The sequence below is a fragment of the Malaclemys terrapin genome, chromosome 4 (genome assembly GCF_027887155.1).
Source record: "Malaclemys terrapin pileata isolate rMalTer1 chromosome 4, rMalTer1.hap1, whole genome shotgun sequence".
In the NCBI taxonomy this organism is placed as follows: Eukaryota; Metazoa; Chordata; order Testudines; family Emydidae; genus Malaclemys; species Malaclemys terrapin.
Genome location: NC_071508.1, coordinates 50,104,718 through 50,128,905, shown reverse-complemented (window position 1 = coordinate 50,128,905; position 24,188 = coordinate 50,104,718). Strand labels below are relative to the sequence as shown.

The window sequence follows — 24,188 nt, the reverse complement described above, 5'->3', positions numbered from 1 at the left end:
AGAAAGTGAAATAATCTGTGCTGGCAAAAGGCACGATACAGATTACTCCCATTCTGGAGCAAAGAAACAGCAGAAACCAAATTGTGACCCTGCTTCACAGTCTGGTTCCTGTGCTGCTCAGATATGTATTTAAAAATGTAACAAACAACTTTGTTACCACAATTCAAAGATGGAAAAGCCTTTGCAGGTCGTCTGTTCCATTTTGCTTCCAGTGCAGGATTGGCCCCTACCGTACATTTTCTAGGGTTTTATCTGGTTACAAAAGTACCAATTGCTGAATTTTATTCTAACAAGTAAAGTCTGTTAGTTCTATTTGACTTATCAAGCATTTCTTTTCCCTTTCCCAGTGCATTTCTTTGAATGGGAGGCTAAATGGGTTCAGCTACTTACAAAGACAGAGGTACTTGTCTGGAAACTCTGATAGCTATTGAATCATCTGTGTGGATAGTTGCCAGGTTATTTAGCACATGTGTCTGTAACTGTGATACATTGGAAAAATTCAATGTTCAATGAATCTTGAACTCATACTGCCTTCCACCTGTTTGGTTTGGTATCTAGTTGTAGTTCACTCTACTGTAATATAAAACATGCTGGAATATTAAGTGCTCAATACTTGATTGAGTTACCAAGTGGTTTCACTACTTGCTTTAGGTTTTTTCTTACACCATCTAGTTTCTTTATCTGGCTATGTTTCTTTGTGCAAATTTACAAAATGTGGGCCAGGTAGGTTTTGCATGTCTAGCTTGGATCATGGGAATCTTTCACGTTGCAAAGGCCATTGCTAACAAGCCACAGGTGTACAATGCATGAGCATAGAACTACCTCCTTTTGACAATTTTTATGCCAAAAGCACATATTTTGAAGTCCAAAATGAAAGGCTGCAGGTCTGGGAAAAGTTTTCTGACTATCCATGCATACTACAGCTCCAAAAGAAGCTTACTAGAAACCCTGAAAAACATGTGACCAAATCAAACATTAATTTTTAACAAAGCCCAACCTGTTACAACATTGTACAATAGAATCGTGAGAATAATATTCAGTAAATAATTTACTTGATGAATTTTGCCTCTTTTTCTGTTCACAAAGTATTCATGAGCTGCCTACAATATAGTCATATTTATTAGTTATTTGAAATTATTTGTGCAACATTTTCATTGAATAATTATTGGTCTTTCAATTTCAGAGCACTTAGTTTTCTGCAATTCAAATATTCAATTTATGAACTTTGAATGGTGTTGGTTGGTTTTACCATGTATGGCACATGGCATGTTCCTTTTCCTAGATTAGATTTAACGCAATTCTCTGAATCAGGTTTCTGCTGCAGAGTCCTGGTGATCACTTACAATGCAAAGTCTGATTATTTAGATCTTTTGGTTGCCTTTTATACCATTGATCACTGGGTGTCACTGACCTGAGTGCAAGGAACTTCCAAGGGTCCATTAGATTGTTTTAGAATGATTTTGTTCCTTCCTTTGGTGTAAGATTTAGCTAGTGTTCATAGGGAACCAATACAACTCCCAAGTATCCGCCTATATGTAGTCCTGGCTGTGTCATTCTTATCACTGTCTTAGTTCAATAAGTATGTGGTTGGATACAATGGCACAGCAGGTATGTGTCATCAAAGTCCTGTTGCCAGTGAGTCTGCAGAGTGGTTCTGAGATGAGCTTTAACCAGCTAGATAAGAGGACTGCTTGTAACACATGGCAAATAGGGTAGGTCAGTGGATTTCAGATCTCTTGCCTGGGCAAGAATGAGCCCAAGTATACTTTAAAATCATGTACACCATGAAACCTCTTTTTATATATATATCATATATTACTATGGCTTTCAAAAGCATTCTAGGTTTAAAATGTTTAGAAATAACTTGGATAATGGCAAAACCCCATTTCCATTTAAATGGAACGACTGACTCGAATTGTTTCTTTGCATTATAATGTACAGAATGTAATTTTATTTATAAGCATCAACTTTCCATGAATTTTTTTCCGGAAATAAATGAGCCTGATCCAAAGCCTACTGAAGTTAATGTAATGTCCCATTGATTGCATAGGGCTTTGTATCAGGCCCTATAAAAAGATTTTGCTGTATTTGGTTTTATGTCTCTTACTTTTGAGCTGTATTTGTCTAATATGTTACAAGTGTATTCAAACATCTATATTTAAAATCTCAATATTAACTTTGTTTTAAATTGAACTTTGAAACCACATATTTTACAAATACATTTTTCTAAAGAGGCAAGATACAATTGAAAATTATTTACAGTTTTCCCCCTCCATACTTCTGCTTTAACATTTAACCCAACTCAAAATGTTTCTCTTACTCCTATTTGCAGAACCAAGATGGATCATGTATCAAATCAGTCAATCTGATTCTTAATCAGGATCCCAAGAGGCAAGTGACTCTGACTCATTCAGGAGATGTTTTGATATATGATCAGTACAAAATTAGCCTGCCCTATTCGGATGGTAAGGAATAATAAATACATAAGTAAATAATGCATATCAAGCAGCAAAGCAGTATTTTTAAAACCATGTATATGAATTATGTTGTTGCCATTAACACATTGCTAATTCCCCATAGGATGGCACCAATTGGTGTTTCACTAACTAACTGCAATGGTATTTAATGCCTTGATGACAAAAATATTAATTATTAGTATTATGCCAGAAGCCTCTTACATGAAAATAAAGTAAATTGTACCATTGACAGGCTCATAGTCTATCACTCAGACTACAAGGTCCTTTAGTTCTGTCCTAAAAGCAAAATTCTCTCCAATCATCATTGTAGGTCTTGACTCTGACTTTTCTCCTATCCTTACTCATACAGAACTCACAGCAATGTCAGTGGGAGTTCTTCTTGCTCTACTTACATAGCATAATAGTGTTGAGCTCCACCAGAGGAGTTCTGCCTTAAGTTTGGGTTTCATATTTTCTTGCCTCAACTCAGTGCATTTTTAATATATCATTGTTGGGAGAGACAAGTATATTGCATATTAAATCATAGCCGCATCCTGCAAGGATCTGTGTTGACTTCAGTGAGAGCTTAAAGACACTCAGCATCTTGCAGGATCAGGCTCTATGGGAACTGTCCAAAATGTCTATGCGTCATGCAGTACATTGCCATCATCATGATGATGTCACCTGCCTACAACTGATTATCTGAAAAAATTGTGTTTTTAAAACTATTTGATTCTACTTACTCTTTATGAAATTGCCAGTGATCTGTTGTGTTTTTACGCAACTTGAGAGAATGTATCAAACATTTAGTTTGCCTTATGAGACAGTAAAATACATCCTATCCTCTAATGATACATCACTGTTGCTTTTTGGAGGGTTCAGAATTTAGAAACTGTTAACTGACATAAATTAGAACCAGGTTCTTAACCATTTTCTTTCAACTTACCTTTTTTCCCCTTCCCCTCCCCACCAGATTCTTTTGAAATCAGGAAGCTCTCCTCTGTATTTTTGCAAGTAAAGACCAACATTGGACTACAGATACTATCTGACAGGCAGGGGCTAAGGCTCTATCTTCAAGTTGACGACCGATGGAAGGATGATACTGTGGGCCTTTGTGGAACCTTCAATGGGAACATGCAGGATGACTTTTTGTACGAATGATTACCATCTTTTTCCATATATTTAGAGTGGTATAGAAAATATACATGCTGAAGATTCTTGGACAGATATCAAGAGTTTGACTTCATATTTTCCCCCTTCTCCCCCCCCCCCTCAGAATGCTGGAACTGAGAAGTTGGTTTTGCTTTGCTAGAAGGGGAAACCTTTAAGACACTATAAACCGCATTGATGTTGATGTCTTTTTTAAAATGAAAATAATCATATAGAAGTACACTAGAATATAAACAAGCTCCCAGACTTAGTTTATTTGGAGATTTGTGCCTGAAAATGTCTCCTTCCTGAAGGACTTTCTGCTTCCTTGCAAGCCTTTCCTTATCTCTTTCCAGATCCTAGTCTCCACTACCATTCTAATCTCCTTTCTCCAACAGAGTCCCCATTGTGCTGAGTCTTGCAGCCCAGCAGTAGATTTCAAAATGAATTTGCCTGTTGTTTGAGCTTCACTTTGCTGTGAATGCATTGGAACACAGTTAGAGATGCATGAGCACCACAGTGAAACATATTCAATCTGGTCCGTTTTGCTCTGAAGTCTGCGTGCAGTCTTGCAGACCCAGCACAGTGAAGTGGCTTCAGGATGAAGAAACAGTCAACTAAGAAGGGAGAAAGTAAAGGGGAAAGGAGTGATAAAGGATAAAGAGGAGTTAACAGAGCAGAAAGGGGTTGAGCCCATTTAGAGCAGGAAGGGACATTCCTCTGACCTGTCAGAAGGAAAGAAAAGATGTGTTAATTTTTAAATTAAACTGAATTCTTTTTATTAAAGCTGGTAGAAAAATGTCTACCAATTTCACACAAAAATGTCCCTAATTTCTTTAAAAAGTTCTAGAACTATTCCCCCCTTCCCCCCATGCAACGAGCTCTACTTTTTATTTTAAAGATACAAAGAATCATCATCAGGTAAAACTGCCTAGATCACACTGGGATGTGCTATAAATTTGCCAACGGTATTTACAAGATGCCAAGATATTCTTACATTCTTAAAAGTTTAATTCACAATCATCAGATGTTTGCAACACACTTCTCAATCTCCAAACCTGGCCATCTGTAACACGGGCCGTCCAAATGGGTGACAAATGAGTGAAATGTGACAGCTGCACCACAACTGGAAGATTACAGTGTTTAAGTATAAAACCATAATTGAGATCTAATGCCATAATTGACAAATTATAATGGTTTTTAAGAGTCTTTTCTCACTGTGTGAAGCACATGATCTGGTTATGCAATCTACATGGCAATAAAAGACCTGTGACACGCCCATGGCTGGCCCAGGTCAGCTGATTTGGGCTTACCGGGCTCTAGTTGTGGGTGTTTAACTGCTGTGTAGACATACCCTTCTGTTGGAGCACTGCCTGAGAGAGCAGTGAGACAGGGATGCTGACCAACTTCATTGCGGGATGTGATGCAGTTGAGCAGTTATGTTGTAAATTTGTGATGTTGTCAGTGACTGACCTTTGTCTTGCAAAAGATCTCCAGTAGGAGTACCTGAAAGCACCCCGCAGCTGTTTGGAAACTCCTGGAAAACTTCATCCGCATGTGCCCCTGCGTATGACCATTCACCAATGGACCCATGTGATATCCACCTACAGGCAGGTGAGCAGTAAGGATCAATCATTATTGATTTGACACCAAAATGTTTCATTCTGCTGTATCTCTGAGCCCGAGCCACAACAGCTAAACAGCTATTTTCAGTGTACTAGTACGAGCCCCACTAGCACAAGTGTGTGGATCCAGGCTGGGAGGGTTGGATCCAGGCTGGGAGGCTTGGTTCCAGATGCAGTATAGACATACCCATTAAGGCCCAGATCCACAAAGTTTCTTAGGTGTCTAAGTTCCAGTTTGGGGCTCCACTGTGATCCATAGAACTCCTGCTTGGCTATTGTCTAATCCTGTAGGCACCTGTGTTTCTGCCTCTGGGCATGTGCACTGCTGCTGTACTCTAGGCTGCCAGGTACCTCTCTCATACCTATGCCCCAGAGCAATTCACAGATTGCAGGAGAAGAGACATTTGTCTGCCTAACTCACGTACAGGGTACTCAAGGGCTGCCTTCTGGATTGGGTCCCATTCGAAATTGTTGTGGTGGAGATGCTGACCCTATAACTTTTAGCACAGTGGTAAGAACTTTCATCTGGGAGGTGGCAAAGCCAGGGTCCAGTTCCCCATCTCCAATGACTATCTAATTGTTTATCCAAAGCAGAATAGCTTCAACAGGAGAGATTGTGGGAGCCTCACACCAGAATATCCTGTAGCTCAGTGGTTACAGCACACTCCTCAGTGGTGGGAAGCTGCTGTTCAAATCCTTTCCATGCTTCAGGCAGAAGGGGGGCCTGGGTCTCCCACCTCCCGGGTGAGTGCTCTAACCACTGGGTTAAATGTTATAAACTGGGTACCATCACCACCACCCATTTTGTGTGGTGTTAGGCAGGTACCACTACCAACTTCTCCTCCTCCTATTATTTGATGTGGAGTTAGGCAGGTGCCTAATGCATTCTCACAAGAAATGACTTGGGTGTGTAAGCTGCTTGATTCCAGGAGAGGGGTTCCCTGTGGATGATTAGCAGAAATAGGCATCTCCCTGCAGCCTAGGCTTAGTGCCTATCTCTGTGAGAGGGGCAGGGCTTAGGACACATCCCTCTTGTCCACATCTTCCATTGGCTAGTTTAGGCTTTGTGGATTGTAGTGTTGTTCCTGTGTTTTTCTAGGCTCAGCATCACAATGCTGAAGTCCCTTTATGGATTCGGGCCTGACTGCTTCTCCAGTCATCAGTGCAATTTCTATTGATAGCAATGGAAGTTGCACATACAGATCTACTATAGAGTAAAATATGTTCATAAATCTCTGGCTATGGTCAGCTTCAATAAACAATACTACTTCCTCCTCTAAGACCTCTACCAAGTGTTAATAGTTTTGGAGCTAAAATATGTTTGTTTTAATGTGTTACCTTAACAGCCTCTTATGCATCAGAAGCTTGCAGCATCGTTACAAAAGAACTCTTTGCCCCTTGCCACACCTATCTGAGTCCTGTTTCCTATTTTGAGCAGTGCAGAAGGGACACCTGCAAATGTGGCCAGATTTGCTTGTGCTCTGCTTTAGCCAATTATGCTCATCAATGCCGAAGACATGGAGTGATAATAGATTTTAGGTCTAGCATCCCAGACTGTGGTAAGTTGTCTTTCAGTTCAGGTCTAATATCTTAATGTCATAGGTTTTATGCATGGTCGTGAGCAAACTAAATGGGATGTTGCCTATTCCATATATGGGACCAATGAATTATAGTCCATTCTTTTTATACACGGTACTAGGATGAGGTTCCTTTTCTCACCAAATCAGAATAAATGCTGTCATTTATCAGAAGGTCATTTCTAATAGCTCTTTCTCTGCTTTCCCACTCACACATCATAACATATAATTCTCTTAATCTGAGAATCAAGGATGAATTTTTTTCAAAACAGGCTAGGGAAGACACATCTTCCACCATTTCTGTGTGTCTAAATCTCCTAGGCTACTTTGGATATCTCACCCTAAATGTCTGTATTGGTGCAGTTCATGGGATGGATAAATAGCTTCTGGTTCTCTCTAATCAGAGTAGGGCTCTGTGGATTTTTTAAACTAGTTCATTGATGAATTAATGTGTTGATATCATAGCTAATGTAAGGTAGCAGAAATCCACATTTGAAGATTTGAAATCCTCCAACAATTCTTCAAGAACCCGAGTCTCTTTTTTTCCATTGATATGTGGCAATTGTGGCCAATCCCTCATTTAGTGTAACTACACTAGACTGCATGTGTTCTTGACTATTGTTTTATGGGGCATGCAAACAAAATTTCAGATTGTGTGATTCAACAGCTGTAAAGCACCAACATCTTAATCGGTTGCTTCATTGTGTTTTTGTTTAAGATATTGTGCACTGTTCAAAGCACTTATTTGAGAGCCAAGCATGTTGAGAGTTATAAAGACAAAAGGCCAGAGTCTGATCTCAGTTACACCAGTGTAAATCTGGATTAACTGCACTGACTTCATTGGATTGACACTGGATTTAAATCTGTGTAATTTATATCCCATGGTGTTATAATAGCAATTCTAATGTAACTGGGATCCAAGAAATAATGATGTTTTATCAGAAAAAGTGTTGCGCTAAAAAGACTTATGAGATTGGAGTGTACTTGAATCTCTTGCACTGTAATTAGAGAGATCTATTTCATTTGGATAGCTCTTTCATGTGAAGACACAAAGGAGTACAGTACCTGTGTATCTACCTGTGGCCAAACTTGCCAAACATTTTCTATGCCAGAGACATGCAGCGGTGATTGTGTTGAAGGTTGTGCTTGTCCTCTTGGAATGTATTTGAACAGCAAGACTGAAAGATGTGTACAGAGGTAGGTATAACTTGCAGTGTTGACAGCTAAGTACCACTTTAAATGTGTACATTTATATTTTCAAATCAAAGAGAGAGTTTAGAAACTCTGAGTGCTTTGTATATTCTGTAGAACAATATACATCTCCTCTAGATCTGGCAGGTTTTTAGTATCACACAGAATCATGTTAATCAGGAGGTTTGCAGTCCTTTGATTCTTAAACTCGGCCTACACAATTTGGTGTGCTGTTTTGAAAGGCCAATTCTTAGCAGTGCAAAAAGCAGGGATAAAGATGTTCTTTCCTTTCCAAAGACAGTTTTTATTATAGTCTCCATTGAATTTCATCATTGCTTTATCAATGAATTCCACATACAGTTCTGGTGCCATAACATTTCACCTATCCTGCAGGAAGGGAATGCCTTATTTATGGGGCGTTTTTGTTATTCAATAGAGTTCCCCATGCAGAGCAGACAGTCCCCTGGAAAGCTGAAATTTTAAGGCCAGGTTTTATAACGTCGTATTGATGATGATCAGTCTTTACATGCTAGCTGTTTTTGAATATCGGAGAGGTAAAAAGGGTAGGGACTTTGCTAGTGCTATTGATTTTATGTGGAAAGCACTCCTATACTATGGTGAGGGGCATCAGTATGAAACTTAGATAGACAGATAGGTGAGGAATACAGTGCTGTGCCCTGTTTTTATCTATCAGCTTTACCAAAATTGTGCATTTTCAGTCTTGAGACCACATCCACTCCTACAAACATTAGCATGAGTTCTTTTAATCTTCTAAATAAATGACTGCTGACAATACTTGGAGACACTGGGCCAGATCCTCAATTACACTGATGTAAATTTGGAATAACTCCCTTGACTTCCAGTGAGTTACATGGGATTTACACTGGCAAAGCTGGGATCATACTGCCATATATTTCTTTCAGCATAAAAAAAACATATGGGGTAAAATCCTAGCCCCATTAAAGTCAATGGCAAAACTTCCATTGATGTCAGTAGAGTCAGGATTTCACCTATGGAATGGAATAAAATAATCCAGGTGGCTTCTGAGAGCTGGTGCAACATTCACACTTCTCTACTGTGAGACCAATAGAGATATAGAACATTCAGAGGTTGGGGAATCAGGACCATAAAAAACAAATGGAAGCCAGGAATTTACATGATTGAAGTCATAGGTTTTCACGGATCTCCGTCTGGATGCGTAGAGAGTCTTACCCTCCATGCCTTCTAGTCCTTTCACCAACAAAAAGTGACCACATGGGAACCCTAGAGTCTCTCTTCTGATGGGAGTCGCACAGAACTAAGGGGATTCTTAATTTCACTTAATACATTTTTAACTAATTCCTGATGAACATGGAGTTAGGAGAGGGAACATGCAGTGCAGAATGCCTCTCACCCATGCTCCAGCTATATCTCTTTCATACAGCCCAACTAGCTGTACAGATTTTATATGGAAGGAAAAGTGGTGGTCTCGTTTGTCACTCTCATGGCATTCCCTGTGGCTGTGTTCCCACTTTTCCACGTCATAAGCTGTAGAGACTTGCTTTGCTTCTTCTTCTTTTTTTTTTTTTAAAAAAAGGTAATTTAGAGTACACCTCTACCTCGATATAACGTGACCTGATATAACAATTCAGATATAATGCGGTAAAGCAGAGCTCCGGGGGGGCGGGGCTGCGCAGTCCAGTGGATCAAAGCAAGTTCAATATAACGCGGTTTCACCTATAACACTGTAAGATTTTTTGGCTCCCGAGGACAGCATTATATTGAGGTAGAGGTGTATAAAGTATGATATTTTTAAAAATACTAGTATATTAAAGTGATGATGGTGGATTATTATCACCCCTCTATTACTGTCTGAAGTAGCTACTCCAGATTTCTTTCATATTGCTGTCTATTTGATGAACTAGTCCTTTGCATAATAGATAGTGTCAGAAAGCTGCTGACCTTACCTTCATGGAGACACATCTCGATGCCCTCATGGTAACAATACCATGCTAACGATCCAGACCAATACACCATGTAGAATAAGATCAACTTTTTGAATGGCAGTAATTATTGGTTAATGTGAAGTTTTTTTTCTTCCTCATGCCTATCTTCTAATTCATGATGTACATGTTCCCATATGATCAAAATTATTTGTTTTTCTCCTCTGTAGGAATGAGTGCCCTTGTTATTTTCAAGGAATTGAATATCCACCCGGAGAAAATATTATCACCTCTTTGGGCAAATGGTAGGGCATGCACCTTGTTTGTTTTTTTCCCCCTGTGCTCTGTCAAGTCATTTGCACTATCCTGTTTTATCTTTTATTGAGAATTCTGTAAACTAGCTTTAAAATGTCCATGACTTTCTGCCTTTCTTTGGACAGCACTGTTGCTGTGAAATGCATGCTTCCAGAAATTTCCTCTGCTGTGCTTACCCTCAGAGCCTCCTGTAAGTGGGCTCCACAACACTGAGTAGATAGGCATGCAAGTTAATGGTGCAGAGAATCTTGAGGACTTCCCTGGCATGCCCAACCCCTTCCCTGGCCTTCCTCTTCCAACTCGGCAGGACTAGAACCTTGTTGAACCCCCCCTGGGATCAGGGAGGCAGAACTCCAATCCAGGCACAGATGAGGGCCAGGGAGCAGGGGGCCTATATTACTGAGCCACTGAAGATGGATAACCGTAAACCATAATGAGCAATGAGTGCCTCTCACTGGCAAGGTGCATGTTATTTTTCACAGTTGCCCTTTGTTTCCCATTATACTCACAACATTAAAGAAGAAAACTTGTTAAACTATTTGGAATGCTACCAGATGCATCCTTTTCACCCATTAATTTTGCCTGGCAAAGGGAAATTAGGGAATGGGTCAAATTTCAACATCCTTCCCCTGTATCGAACATCCTATTTTACTTTCACTGCATTTATTTACAGGCAGAACAGATAGCTTTGACTCTGGAAAAATCTGGCTAGTTAATAAAACACATCAGTTAATCTTTAAAGTCTGATTTCCCATTTACCTGACTAGGCATCAGTACTGGCAGAAACCCAATGGTATAGTGTGAATACATGCCAGTCCTTCTCATGCACCCTTGCACCAACAAGTACACTGACCCAGATAAATATATAAACTGTTCTTTGATTAAGCCTGTCTTCACTTTGGGGTCAATACTGTCTCTGGCTTCATGCCCATGGGGAGTGTACCCTGGCAATGGAGCTGGGGCAGTTCTACTGTGCATGCAAAAGAAAGAAGTGCACAGAATTTAGTGGAGGGGTGCAGAGCCCTGGTTTTATGAGAGCTTTTTTGACAATAATATTTCCTACTGAGGATTTGCCTCTCTGTGCATATATTGGAATTATCAGATAGTTGAGATCCACTGATTGAAATGTTTTAAATTCTAAGGCCAAATTCATCTCTTCCTTGACTTCAGTGGAGTTACACTGGTCTACATTGTGAGTAGACCTCTTAGACAGTTGTAAGATTATCTTGCTTACCTTCTGGTTAGTCATGATTTTCTCTGGCTACACTTTAACATGGATTTATGCAGGTCAATTGATACAGAGCCTGTCTTACATACGAGTTACTATATGGACAGTGGGTCTAGATGAACTAGTCAGATCTAAGAGACATTTTAGGGTAATAATATCTATGTATATGGGAGATCACTAACAAAACTGCGGAACATAACAGAATGTATTTGCCCACTGCTATGTACTTGTTAAAAATGGTTAGGGTCTTTATCAGGCTCATCCAATCCTCTTTGTCCTAATTGTTCCCTTAGTCTCCTCCCACTTTTAGATTTGAGTTCCTTTCATATTTGAAACAGCCTCTTATTGTTAACTTTCTGCCAAGTGCTCTAGCTATCTTTTTTTCAACCACCTCCTTAAAACCCCACTTACACTGTGATGCTGTCCCACATCCACAACAGCACTCTCCCTCGCCATTTTTGACCTGTATTGTTTTTTCATATTTTCCTCTCTGAATTAGATTGCAAACTCCATAAGACTGAGCCCCCCACCTTTAGTGAATTTGGATAGTTGTGTAAAATATATGTTGCTCTAAATACAATATTAAATCAGCAATAGCACAGACAGAGGCATTTTTGATATTTTATTTACTGGCTGTCTAGCAGAGGTGAACTGGGGAGACCACAACTGTCACAGAAGAATAAGTGAATAGGACTAAAATTCACTGGCTGAAATTCTCCTTCAGTATAGCACAGAATCTGAATTAGAGCCAATACTATTATTTTCTTCCCGGAGACTGAGTGACTATCAAATTTGCTATTGTTCTATAAAGTAGTAGACTATTTTGGCTGGAGTTAGACAGGTATAGAAAGTGCCACAGTATTCAGTGCTGCTTTGCATAATGTTTGCTGCAATTATGTTTTGGGTTTAAGCAGTTCATTGGTTTTCTTTGCACTGGTTTTATTGGCAGTGGCATGAAACCAATCGCGCCTCCCCCTGTTTAGCCCCACCATATTAGCTCAATAGTATGGGAGAAGCTTTCACTGTGACTTTTTCATTGTGGTTCAGCCTTGACTAAATTTTGCTTTAGTAGCTTATGGTGGCAGGGCTGGGGAAGTGAAGTCCAGTGATTTTATTTTGCACAGCACAGCATTTTATCTTACGGAATTGATACTATCTTGAGCTATCTTTGGAGTCATTTGGATTTTCATTTGACTCGCCAGTTCACTCTTCAGCAGCTTTTTGGGCTTCTAATGAGAAAAATCAATCAGTTGAATATTTACAATAGTCAACCAAAAGATTTTTTGTAAAGAGTAATAGTTTACTTTGTTTATTTAGAAGGGGCTTTCTCTTACTCAGAGTTGAAGTCTAATGAATAGCTTGCTATAGCTGTGTATGTGGTTTTTTGTTTTGTTTTTTTACTGTCGTTACATATTTGAATGTTTAATGTAAGATACACGTGATACTGTTTCACAACAGGGTCTGCTTTTGCTACCATTGCAGTCAATGATAAAACTCCCATTGATATCAGTGGCAACAGGACTCGACCTAGTAATGTAATAATATTTTTGTGTCAGTCCTCCATGGGCTCTATTCTTTAAACTTAGCATTTGTATTATGTAATGTTTGTTTATTACAAGGACTGTTCTATTCTTTTAATGCATGTGTAAGCAGCAATATAGGCTACTTTGTTAATACATTATATATTGAGAACCTTCTGAACAAGACAACACAAACTCCCTTATTGGTTATCTTCGTGCATACACATTTATAGAATTCTTTTATTTTGAGTAATATTTTACACATTTTTTTTCAAGTATAGATGAATGGTAACATTTCAGACCTTCCTGGTTTTAATTACAGCTTCATATATTTTTGTTGCAGCCATTGCAAAGATGGAATGATGAGTTGTGAGAACAACATTGGTAAGTGAAAGAGACTCATTAAGGTATGGAAAAGAGATGGCGTAGACAGACCCTGCTTCTTCCATGATGTCTCATTGATTATAGTGGGACTCTGTGAGGGCATAAAGGTCCATCAATCATCACTTAGCAGGAGCCTTAAATTAGAAATTTAACCTATGGTATAACTAAAAGTAGGATTAGAGTACAACAATATAAGCTCTGTTGAAAGTACTGGCTACCTGTGAGAAAATGCTTTTTATCAATATTTTAGTATAGTGAAATGTTTTCAGATTGATAATGCAACCTACGTTTATTATGTAATGTAAACAGCAGATCTTCACATGGAGCAAACATTGGCTAGTTTTGTCTCACAAAATGTTGTTGGAAAAACTGGACACTTCCAATATTTTTACAAACTGAGATTTTGTTCCCCTCCCAGTTCTAGCTAAGTACTATTTCTGTACTATCAGTTTTTACTTTCTCCCCAGAGTGGTATAAGGATTATAATGTTGTGTGGGTGCCTAAGTAAAAGGAAAACATTAAAAACAATTGCTTCTTGTATTATAGTATCTTTACTCTGACTAGCAGATCCTGAGGGGTTCAGGACTGGACTTTGTGAAAATGTTCCCTTTCATTTCAGATAAAAAAAACAAAACTAACTTGCTGTGAGGTGCAGGATGTTTCAGTTTATTTTGAAACTGCGGGTCCTTGACTCTCTTATGAATAGTGTAACTTATCGCATTGCAGGGTGTCACTGCAAGTAGTGTTGGACTACAGCAATCTCCTAGATATCTGATACCACACTCAGATAATAATATAATAATTTCCTCAGATAATAATTTCCTTAGTGGTTAAAACAAAAAAGAGATAAAACCAACAGTTCCCAACCCAGTGCCCAGGAGCAGGTCCAGGGGTATATAAAGCAAAAGGCTGCTGTGTAACCCAGCTGCACCAATCACTTGCCTGCAGTCAACAGCCCTGTGTTCTTGCTCTGTCAGGGCTTTCAGGTCCAGCTCTCAGGCTACCTGTTATCTACTATTCCCTCCACAGCCAGCTCCCAGCTTCTGCTCACATGCAGCTCTGGCTCCCTCTTGAGCCAGGTAGTACTGCATTTTCCTGTGCTTGGGAGATTATGGAACCTTCCCAGGGCTGGTTGTTAAACTTGGAGGGAACAGTGCACAAGTAGGTTCATTAGAATACATTTATCTTTCTTCTTCTTTTCCAACTGGATCAGATTCATAGTGGCTCTATGGGGTTAACTGTCTGACCAGGAGTTATAGATGAACCCACCCCCATGATTGGTCAAATTAATCTCTAGTTTAAATCAGCACTTATTAATTTTGAAAGATTTCTACCAAATCTGAAATTTCAGGAATGATTAACATCTGCAATATTTTGTTTTCCAGTACACAACTGCCCAGCGGGCCAGATTTATGTTAACTGTAGTAATCCACAAGCTAACATGGAGCTTAGCAGAGAGAGAACCTGTGAGAATCAGCTGCTAAATCTCACCTTCTCAGCACATCTTCCTTGTCTTTCAGGATGTGTTTGTCCACAAGGGTAAGTCCAAAGCACCCATGCCTTTCATTGCACCAGCAAAGATGGCTGTACTCTCAGTAGTGACAGTTGAATAGCTTATTCCGCTGGTGAAAGACACAACACTTACTACTTAGAGAACTTGTGATGTCAAGGAGGAGCAAGTTCTGTTCTTAAGGACTCACCAGACAAAAGGCACGATCCTTTGGAGGCCTAAGATGGATGGGTGGTGTCAAATCTCTAATACCTCATAATAAGGACGAGGCCAGAGGGGTTCACAAACACAACCGGGGCTTATTCTGATACTGCACCAACAAATGTGTTCAACTGTTTTGGCATCAAATGTGGCATATTGGTGTGTGAGTGAAAGCTGTTATAAAAGACAAAGAAGGAGATTCTCACAAGCATGATTAGCAGTTAGGTGCCCAAATTCCATTAACTTTCAATGGGAATTAGGGCTTGTCTAAACTTGAAATGATCTCACCGCACATTAAGTGATGGGGACCATTGTCTGGCTTGTTGGGAAAGGTGTGCGCCCCTTTAAGGGCTAGAGAGCTAGGGAGTGACTTTCTGCTGCAGATCAGGTCTGGAGATGCTGACCCATTCCCCCAGGTGACTGGAAGACGGGGGGGACTATACAGCCCCATGCTGGTGCAGGAAAAGCTCTCTTTTTATGTGGACTAAGAGGAGCAGCAGCCACCCTCCCACCCATGGAAATGATGGAATATTGGGTTTTGTCAGGATCTGCTGTGGACACTGTGCTGGTTACTCTTTTTCTGAGGAGCTGTGAAGGAATTTGGCCAAGGTGAAGTGGTTTTTTTTTTTTTTTTTTTTGCCTTCCCCACAGTAGATTTGGGGAGCTTAGTTGGGGTGAAAATGCATAATCACACAGTATTTTTTTCCACAGGACTCCTGCCTCATTCAGCACACAGGATGGGCTCCAAGGGACAGAGTTATGAAATGATATCACAGGAGTAGGATTTGCATTGAAAACATCAAGCTGTACTGATAAGGCAGAATTGACAGAAAATACTTAAATATTTTCTCTGTCAAAAATGTAGTGCTAGATCCTGGTTAACGGCTTGGATGTTTCAGGCAAACACTGCCAACCTGTTACAGTCCCTTAGGTTACATACTATTTCTGTGAAACCCCCTGTGGGGCAGCAAAACAGGTTTCTGCGCCCTGGTAATCTTTTCTTATGAAATTCAACCTGGCTGCAAAGGCTTGTGTTTTGGTCCCTTCCACAGGGGGCATTTCTATAAATAGCCAAAGTGAAGTGGACACCTCATTTAGAATGCTCTCACTGCCTTGTGTCACTTCAGCTGACTCAATGTGGTGCCAAAATCTCAGGTTACACAGCCTTGGAAGCTAGGTTTTGTTTTTGAAAGTTAATCTCTCTTTAATCTCTGTAAGCAGTGACACATTCTGCAAATTATAGGTGTGTAAAGTCAAGACACACTGCAATGTCAACATTTCTTGCACTAAGTTGTGCCCTCTGTATCCATAATTGATGTATATAAGTGGTCTCCGTTTACATTCCTCCCTGTCTGTTAAAATAGAAGCTTTTTACAGTGTCTGCCTATTGGCCTACCTTGTAGCATTTGGATGGGGAAGAGGGGGGAGGGAGAGGAATAGGTCGAGATGGGAAATTGGCAAATGCAAGTGCTCTCTTTCTGCAAGAAGTCATTTGAACTGAAATATGGGCACAAAATCCTACTTTGCACTTGATCATATCTAATGTCTCTTAGGTGCCAAAAATGAATACCTGGTCAGATAGGAAGACTTAGACTTCATTGGCAGTTCTGGCTGTCAGCAAGACACATTACTGCAGCAGGTGGATGTGAAGTCCATCTAAAGTGTCAAATTATTTATGCACAGGGAAGTTTTCTGCAGTTATTTCCATGACAGGAAATGGGACCATCTGAACCACATTAGTACTCAATATGTTAGTAGTACATTTTTTCCCCAAAATTCTCTATTCAGATGAATGAGAATACCTTTGACTCATCAACAATTAAGCATGTTGACACCTCTTTTTTTGTGGAGAAAAGCTAAGGAGAGATTTTACCTTCATTCTTTGTGCCAGAGAAAAATCTCTGATTTAGTGGAACATACTATAAACATAAATGAAAGCTGACCGGACATGAATTCTGCTGTCTTGCCTCAGTGAATCAGTCATTAAAACTAGATGGATATAATAGATTGCGGTTGTCATGAGCTACAGTTGGAATATTATTTTCTGTGGAATTCAGGAAGAATCTTTACACTTGCTTTAAAGGTGATTGGTTGATGCAGTTGTGTTCTTCCCCTAGTTCTATCCCCCTAGATGTAGAAATATTTCCAGATGAAGTCATTTGGAGCAGTGGGTGATCACCAGTTCTGAATACTAGGCTGTACCATGTAAAGTTGGGTACCCAAAATTATAGGCCACTTTTGAAAATTTGGCCCAGTATCTCTATTGGTGCCCAGCTGAGTTGACCAGGATAGCTGGAGAGAGAACATTGTTCTGTGAATTAGACAAAGTAGTGTTTCTAATATTCTTATTTTTTGGGAGAAGTACTAATATAACATTCTTAAATTTGTATTACACTTTATATAAACTGAGTCAGAACATTTGTTCTGAACTATGAAATTGAATGTTGGTCTGAATGCAGCCCCCAAAATGATTTTATGTTAGAATTCCTTCTGTTAATACTCCCACATTTTAAATAAGAGTGCTGACTTAGAAATCCTGATTAGCTTTTCCATAACAGTTGTTTCCTAAAGTCCAAAAATTCAAGCAGTTAAAGTTGATGCAGAAAAATATTGGTCATAAATCAAAAATGAAAAAATAGAGATTTGTAGACATGAGTTATAAATATCTTTAAGACAAGAGCTACTGACCTTTATAAAGACATGCAGTCTTAGCTACAATGACAGCCAGAAGAGCTTAATTTTATAGAATATAGAGAAGATCTAGTTTACCTAATAATATAAGGAGAACAAATGCACACACCTGAAAATTAAAGATCAATCCACAAAATTTAGAACTATTTTTTTTCCTCAGAGAAATATTAATTTTTGGAATGTTCTTTCCCTGCAATAGTAGAAGTACAACATATAGACTGATCACTACATTTGGGGTCAGAGTAATTTTTCTCCATACTGGTAGGGACATGCACTGAACATGGTAGGGACATGCAGTTTTGGAACATGCACTGAACATTGAGTTTCCTCTACTGCAACGAGCAGAGGTTAGGAGACAAGATGTCATGGGGATAAATTAGAGTAAATACTAGTAAAAAAGCAATCATCCTCTTCTGACCTTGTAGAGGGAGCAGATGAATGTTAAATGTATGACCCAGACCTTGAGCCTTACTCAGCAGTTAAAACTCAGAAGGGGCAAATAGATGGGAATTATATATCTTTTACCTGAACAAAAGAAAAAACACATCATTCAAAGCCTTCAAACAAGGGGATTATTGAACAAAAAAAATTAAAAGTGAGCTCTGACACCAAGGAGGAATGAGTATAAATTGTCTTTTTAATTTACAACTGCATGTCTTATGACATGATAATATTGTCTCAGTCCAAGAATTAAGTGAATTCATACATATTACCAGTCTGACAATGGTAAATATGTCAGCCTTTACTGTATTGACAAACCAAGTTAATGCTAAATAATTGATAGGATTTTCTCCCAAAGCTCCTGCATACTTTGTCTGAATGTAGTTTGTTTCGTCATTAAATATGAAAAAGTTACTGTGCAAGAAGAAAGGAGATGTCGCAAGGTTGAAAAAATAAGGGAGATATATTAAATACCTTCCATTAAGGTGGTAATCTGTTAATTGATTCAGTATCACTCATCTCTTTTTATACGAATGCAGAGTTGTATTATGGTTCTCACAGTACATATATAGAATTTTACATGATAACCAGATTTATTTATTTAGTTAGTTAAAATTTCTTGCATATCTGTTTGGTTTCTTTCATAAAGCCATTATTCAGCTAACCACTGGCATTTATTTGTTGTGATTTATGGTTGCTGTGTATGTTTGTGTGGCTATTGCTTTATAAAATTAATAAAATATATGAAATTTAAAGATGAAATAGTGTGATCTCAAGTATCATGGTTTGGGATTTTGAACAGTAATCCCAGTATCAATCATTCCCATGCACAAACTGAATTATCTGAGGTATGTCTTTAGTTGTGCATATTATATAGGGCTATTTGCATGCTGATAATTTGCATATTCTTCTAAAATGATCATATATTACATACATATGATGTTCATAATTTAAGTCAATTTAGGAAGGAAGTGGGTTGTTCTTAAAACTCTTCTATTACGATCCAAGACATACATTTACTTTTACTCAAGCCATGACATCATCTTTGTGAGGTTTCACTTAAATTGGTTTAGATTAATTTGGTAATTTACTGTTAAAAACTAATGTGATTGAAACAAGGGTTAACTTAATTTAAATGTGTCTGTATTAGGAGTTTGTATCAGTTTAACTAGATTGTTATTCTTGAGTTGATTTAGTAAACTGGTGCAACTTTCTTAGTATAAACAAGTTCTGGTATTACTTAAAGCAAGTATATTGTAGGTTGAAGCTGCTTTCAGTTTTTTCACTAATACAGTTGGCCAAAACATTAAACTTGGCTTCATCTAACACAGAGACTCTCTTGATGCAGTATGTGAAGAGTTGGAAATATATTTAAAAATAATTTTAGATCCTAGCAGACAGGCAAGAACTTCACATCATTTGTTCTAGGAGTCTTTCTTTGTTGAGCTCAGAGTACATTCTGCTAGAACTCTTGATCAAATAATACAACATGAAATCTAAGAGGCATATAAAACAAGAGAGTGGTTTATTATAGCTGATTGTATAAAGTACGTGCATTTTCAGTATCTCAATCTGTTTACATCAGTTAGTGTTAGGACAATATGAAATAACACTTCTCCCCCCATTTTCAAAAGTATGACTGTGGGAGGAAAATTGTTCCAGGAATACAGTCTATGTAATGTTGCCATACCTTGTGCTTCATTGGCAAACTTAGGTCCTGCTCCTTTTATAAGAAATATTTCATCCATAGTTTTCATGACCCAATATCTTCTCAGAATTTTTAACATCAAGATTTTCTCCTCTCGCTCTCTGATTATTTGAATATTTCTGTACATCCATGCTCTGTCACAGGAGGGAAAATAATGTCCTGTTCATAACACAATTAGTTGTGATTCTTCAAACTAAAACTCCAATTGTTTGCTAAAGAATAGATATAACTCAGCATAACTCAACAGTTTTATATGGTCTTTAATCAGAATATAGAGGCAGAAAGCAATAGTATGTTTCTGTACTCCTCAGCTGCTAAGTGTCCCAGTTTAACATAATATCGTTTTGACCCTGATCCATTGCAAGCTTTCTGTTGACTTGAACAGGCATTGGATGGGCCAGATCCATAATCTTCACTGTAAAAGGGAAGCTCTCATTTATTATGACTTCAAACCTATTCTTCCTATTGCCTATGAGATAAGTTATCATCTGGTTTATCAAAAGAACTTCCCCTTTTTTTCCCTCTGGCATCCAGCCTTTAGCTTCAGTGGGAGCAGGAGATATGGGTCTTAAAGCATGAATAACTATTTATAAGCGGATTTTGTCAGAATGAAACCTGAGGATTAACTGGAATTTCAGTGCCTATTTTAAGTAGTTTAAAAACGATGAGAGGGAAACTTTTGTGTGTGTGCATGCCCAGGAATTGGCTAATGATATTAATGCAACAAAGAGGCCATCATCATGCTTTGCATGCAATTATTTCCCCTTTCTTAGACAGACAGCCTTTGTATTCCAAAGTTTGCAAAGAAACTTGACCTAGTTTAGTTCTTCATTTTCCCCTAAAGCAGCTTTTTGTACACAGCAATAGTTTAATCTTCCTATTAATTTTCCCATATGGCACACAGCAGACTTAACTAAAGGTAAATTGTATTTTTACTTTTACAGTAATTTTTGCTCCTCTCTGTTAGAGATGTGTGTTCCTTCAGTTCTCTCAATTTCTTCTTAAAGATACTGAATAGAAAGTACCTCTATGGATATCTGCATTATGACTTCAGAAGAGCAGAATTCTCCTTTCCAGTCTACATTGTGTACATTCTTTAGTCATTTCTCAGGCAGAATTTCCACTCATGCAAGTAGAAGCTCCTTGTACAGAATATGTAAGGGAAGCCCAGATCACTGATAAGAGATCTGTGGAACAGAAAGGAAGCTTCCCCTAGCTCTGTGTGCATGTGCATATATTCTGTTTCTCCAGTTGCTCTCTGAACATGTTGTACATATTTTTACATAAACGCACCTCCCCTTTAATTCATGAATAGCTCTGGCTTTTCCATTGCCTGCTTGGTTGTTGGTGCTCCAGTGAGGCAAGGATAGAGACTCACCAGGCTCTGCCTGAGCCTAAGGAAGCATCTAACAAAGGATGATTTCCCTTCCTCACACAGCTACCCAAGGCGGCCTGGGAGAAGGGAGAATAGAGGAGAAGCCAAGAATCAGCAATATGATGGCTGCCTGCTTCCCTGACACAGCATAGATTAGAGTACCGAGGGGGCTCCTCTAACTTGTGCCAGCTGAAAACAATGTTGTAGGCCCCATACACCAGATGGCAATAGCAATGCAGCAAGCTCCAGCCCCCTGTCCTGGTCCCTGACATGTCCCGTCACACCCCCACTGTGCCCCACTGCACTGTGAGCTGTGGGGCAATGGAGGAACTGGCTACTCTGCCTTTGCACCTGTTGGGGATTCCCCCATGCTAGGGGAATCCCTGTCAATAGACTTATAGATATTTTCTGCTTTTTGTGCTGTTCAAGCAACACAAGAGAGTGGACCAGGAGAGAAAATCTGCATCAAAATATTGATTTGTAGCTCCTTGATCTTTTTGAAATAACATGTTTGGCCCGTAGGTCAAAAAGGATGAATACCACTGACTTATGGGGTTGTGATCAGTCTTATGCACCTTGGTGTATAACATGCAGATTTAACTGGTACTACAAGGGGAAAATAATGAAAACAGCTTCAGGTGAAGAGAATCTCCACATTGTCTAAGAAGCTCCTTTTCCACATCTTAAGAGAGGGGCCTTGGGATGAAGCAAAGGGAAGTTGTAGTGGGTAGGATATTTTTTTTGTTTTGTTTTGTTTTTAACATGTAAACATGTCAGAGGAGGCACCATTATTTTACTTGGGACTGTAGATCCAAACTTATTTGGAGGCATGATCATAACTTCTGTACCTCATGAAATTTCTAACTTCTCCACTAAACCTGAATGACTTTGCCATATACCTATGCAATATGGCCAGCAGGATTTTATGCATGCTCCAAGCAGTATTGGTAGATGATTATGGATAAACTGCATACCCCAAATCATTTGACCCAGGTATTCAAGATACCTGTGCCAATTAAATATTTCTTCTCAATGTTTTATTCTTGATTAAATATGTCAGATGCTGTCAGCACTTAAAGATTTAAATAGAGGCCAAACATACCGCCGCTATTATAAACTGAACAAGAAGGCTGGGAACAGCCAAGATATTCTCTGTTCTTTGTTTTCTGATCCCTGCTGACACTATGGAAAGAAGACAAATAGATAAGTATTCCTTTATAAAGAGAGCTTTCACTTTTCCTTACAGATGAGCTTTGTGGAACACTTGTAGGTATTTCAGTATTTTAAATAAGCATGTGCTCATAGGAGAGAACACATGTTCATGTCTTCCAGGAGAGAGAATTGACTATCAGGATATTCCCACTGCATATTCCTTTTTGACTATCCATTTTCTAGAACTTCATATTGGAAAGATCAACAAGGAGCAGGAATAACAGGGTCATCTATTTTTTAAAAAAAAGTGATTTTAACTTTTATCATTATTAACACAGATGAGCTGGGAAAACCTAATAATTTACTTTATACAGGTGTTTATTCTTATAACTTTAATCTAGTAAATTCACATTTCCATGCAGTATAATGACTCTTATCCAGAGCCATAACACAATTCCATATACCTTGCATACTAATTTCATTTTATTTAAACTGCAAAGAATCAAGAGGACCGCAGGACTTCTGATGGCAATAACTCAAACACAATTGAGAAGGTGTAGTCAGTAGTTTGCAGTGTCCATAATATCATTCCATCTTCTTTGCTTGGTTGTACCTATTTATTAGATCTTCCAGAAACTTTTCCCTTCTGTTATTTTCCCTCTCTACATCATTTAAGTCATAATCAGCTGGCGTATATGTCCCATCATATGGGAATAATTTGCCCTGCTCAGCTTCTTCTGAATATTTGTCACCTTTACAACATCCATGATGATCAACCTCATCATTATCTGTTTGTTTATTTTGTTCAAGCTCCAAAAATGGTAACCAGACATCATGAAATCTGTTTGATCCTTGTATAAAGTTAGCTATCATTTTTTCCATTGTAATGATATTCCATCCCTTATTTCTCCATGCCACTAATCTTGGGATCAATCTTTTTTCAAAAAATGAACTGTCACACAACTGCTGCTACTAGTGATTGTGTTATCAATGGATCCTGATAGGATCATCATCTACCATCTCACAATTAAGCAATGCAAGTGAAAAACCTCAGCCCTTGGTCTTGGAAGTTGGAGACAAATGGTGATCTATGTTCATACAAACGTGTGTGTCACCTTCTTCACAACTACCACCGGTAGTCCTGCTACTCATCCCTTTCTCATAGGACTTCTGTGTTTCCAATCATATGATATGTAATTGGCTCTTTCTTAGTTCCGCGTTATTTGCTGACCATCTAGAGGGCTACTATGTTACTAAAATTTAGCTGGAAGGATTAGTAGGAGTGACCTCTCTGAGTGAGATACTACAAAAGGCTACTGGAAAGGAAAGCAAGCTGGGATTCTATATCAGCAAAAACAACGAGGAGTCCTTGTGGCACCTTAGAGACTAACAAATAGTCTCTAAGGTGCCATAAGGACTCCTCGTTGTTTTTGCTGATACAGACTAACCAGGCTACCACTCTGAAATATATCAGAAAAGGAAGGTGAAACATCTGATTCTAGAATCTGTCATTTTTGTGTCCTGGACATGCTATTATTTGATATAACACCTGAATATTTGTGATAAATTGTGTCGTTATATACAGTTAAAAAGCTCAGTCTGCCTGTGATTCTTTTGCTTTTCTTGCTGTGCTCACCTTCTAAGAATTGCCTTGTTATTGTGATCCTCTTTGGTTAAGAGGCATAGCCCTTTCTTGTGCAGAAATAATCCTAAAAATCTAAACAAATGTATGTTGGTATAAAG

General features: G+C 38.7%; 1 protein-coding gene across 1 annotated transcript in view; it reads left to right on the top strand.

Moving 5' to 3' along the window:
- OTOG (otogelin) overlaps nucleotides 1–24,188 on the top strand; it is a 147,001-nt gene that overhangs the window by 22,645 nt on the left and 100,168 nt on the right. The window contains exons 12-19 of the mRNA XM_054027475.1: nucleotides 2,333–2,465; nucleotides 3,430–3,607; nucleotides 5,095–5,219; nucleotides 6,577–6,789; nucleotides 7,839–8,004; nucleotides 10,151–10,225; nucleotides 13,327–13,367; nucleotides 14,753–14,906. Coding sequence (XP_053883450.1) covers nucleotides 2,333–2,465; nucleotides 3,430–3,607; nucleotides 5,095–5,219; nucleotides 6,577–6,789; nucleotides 7,839–8,004; nucleotides 10,151–10,225; nucleotides 13,327–13,367; nucleotides 14,753–14,906 — 1,085 coding nt within the window. The remainder of the gene's footprint in view (nucleotides 1–2,332; nucleotides 2,466–3,429; nucleotides 3,608–5,094; nucleotides 5,220–6,576; nucleotides 6,790–7,838; nucleotides 8,005–10,150; nucleotides 10,226–13,326; nucleotides 13,368–14,752; nucleotides 14,907–24,188) is intronic.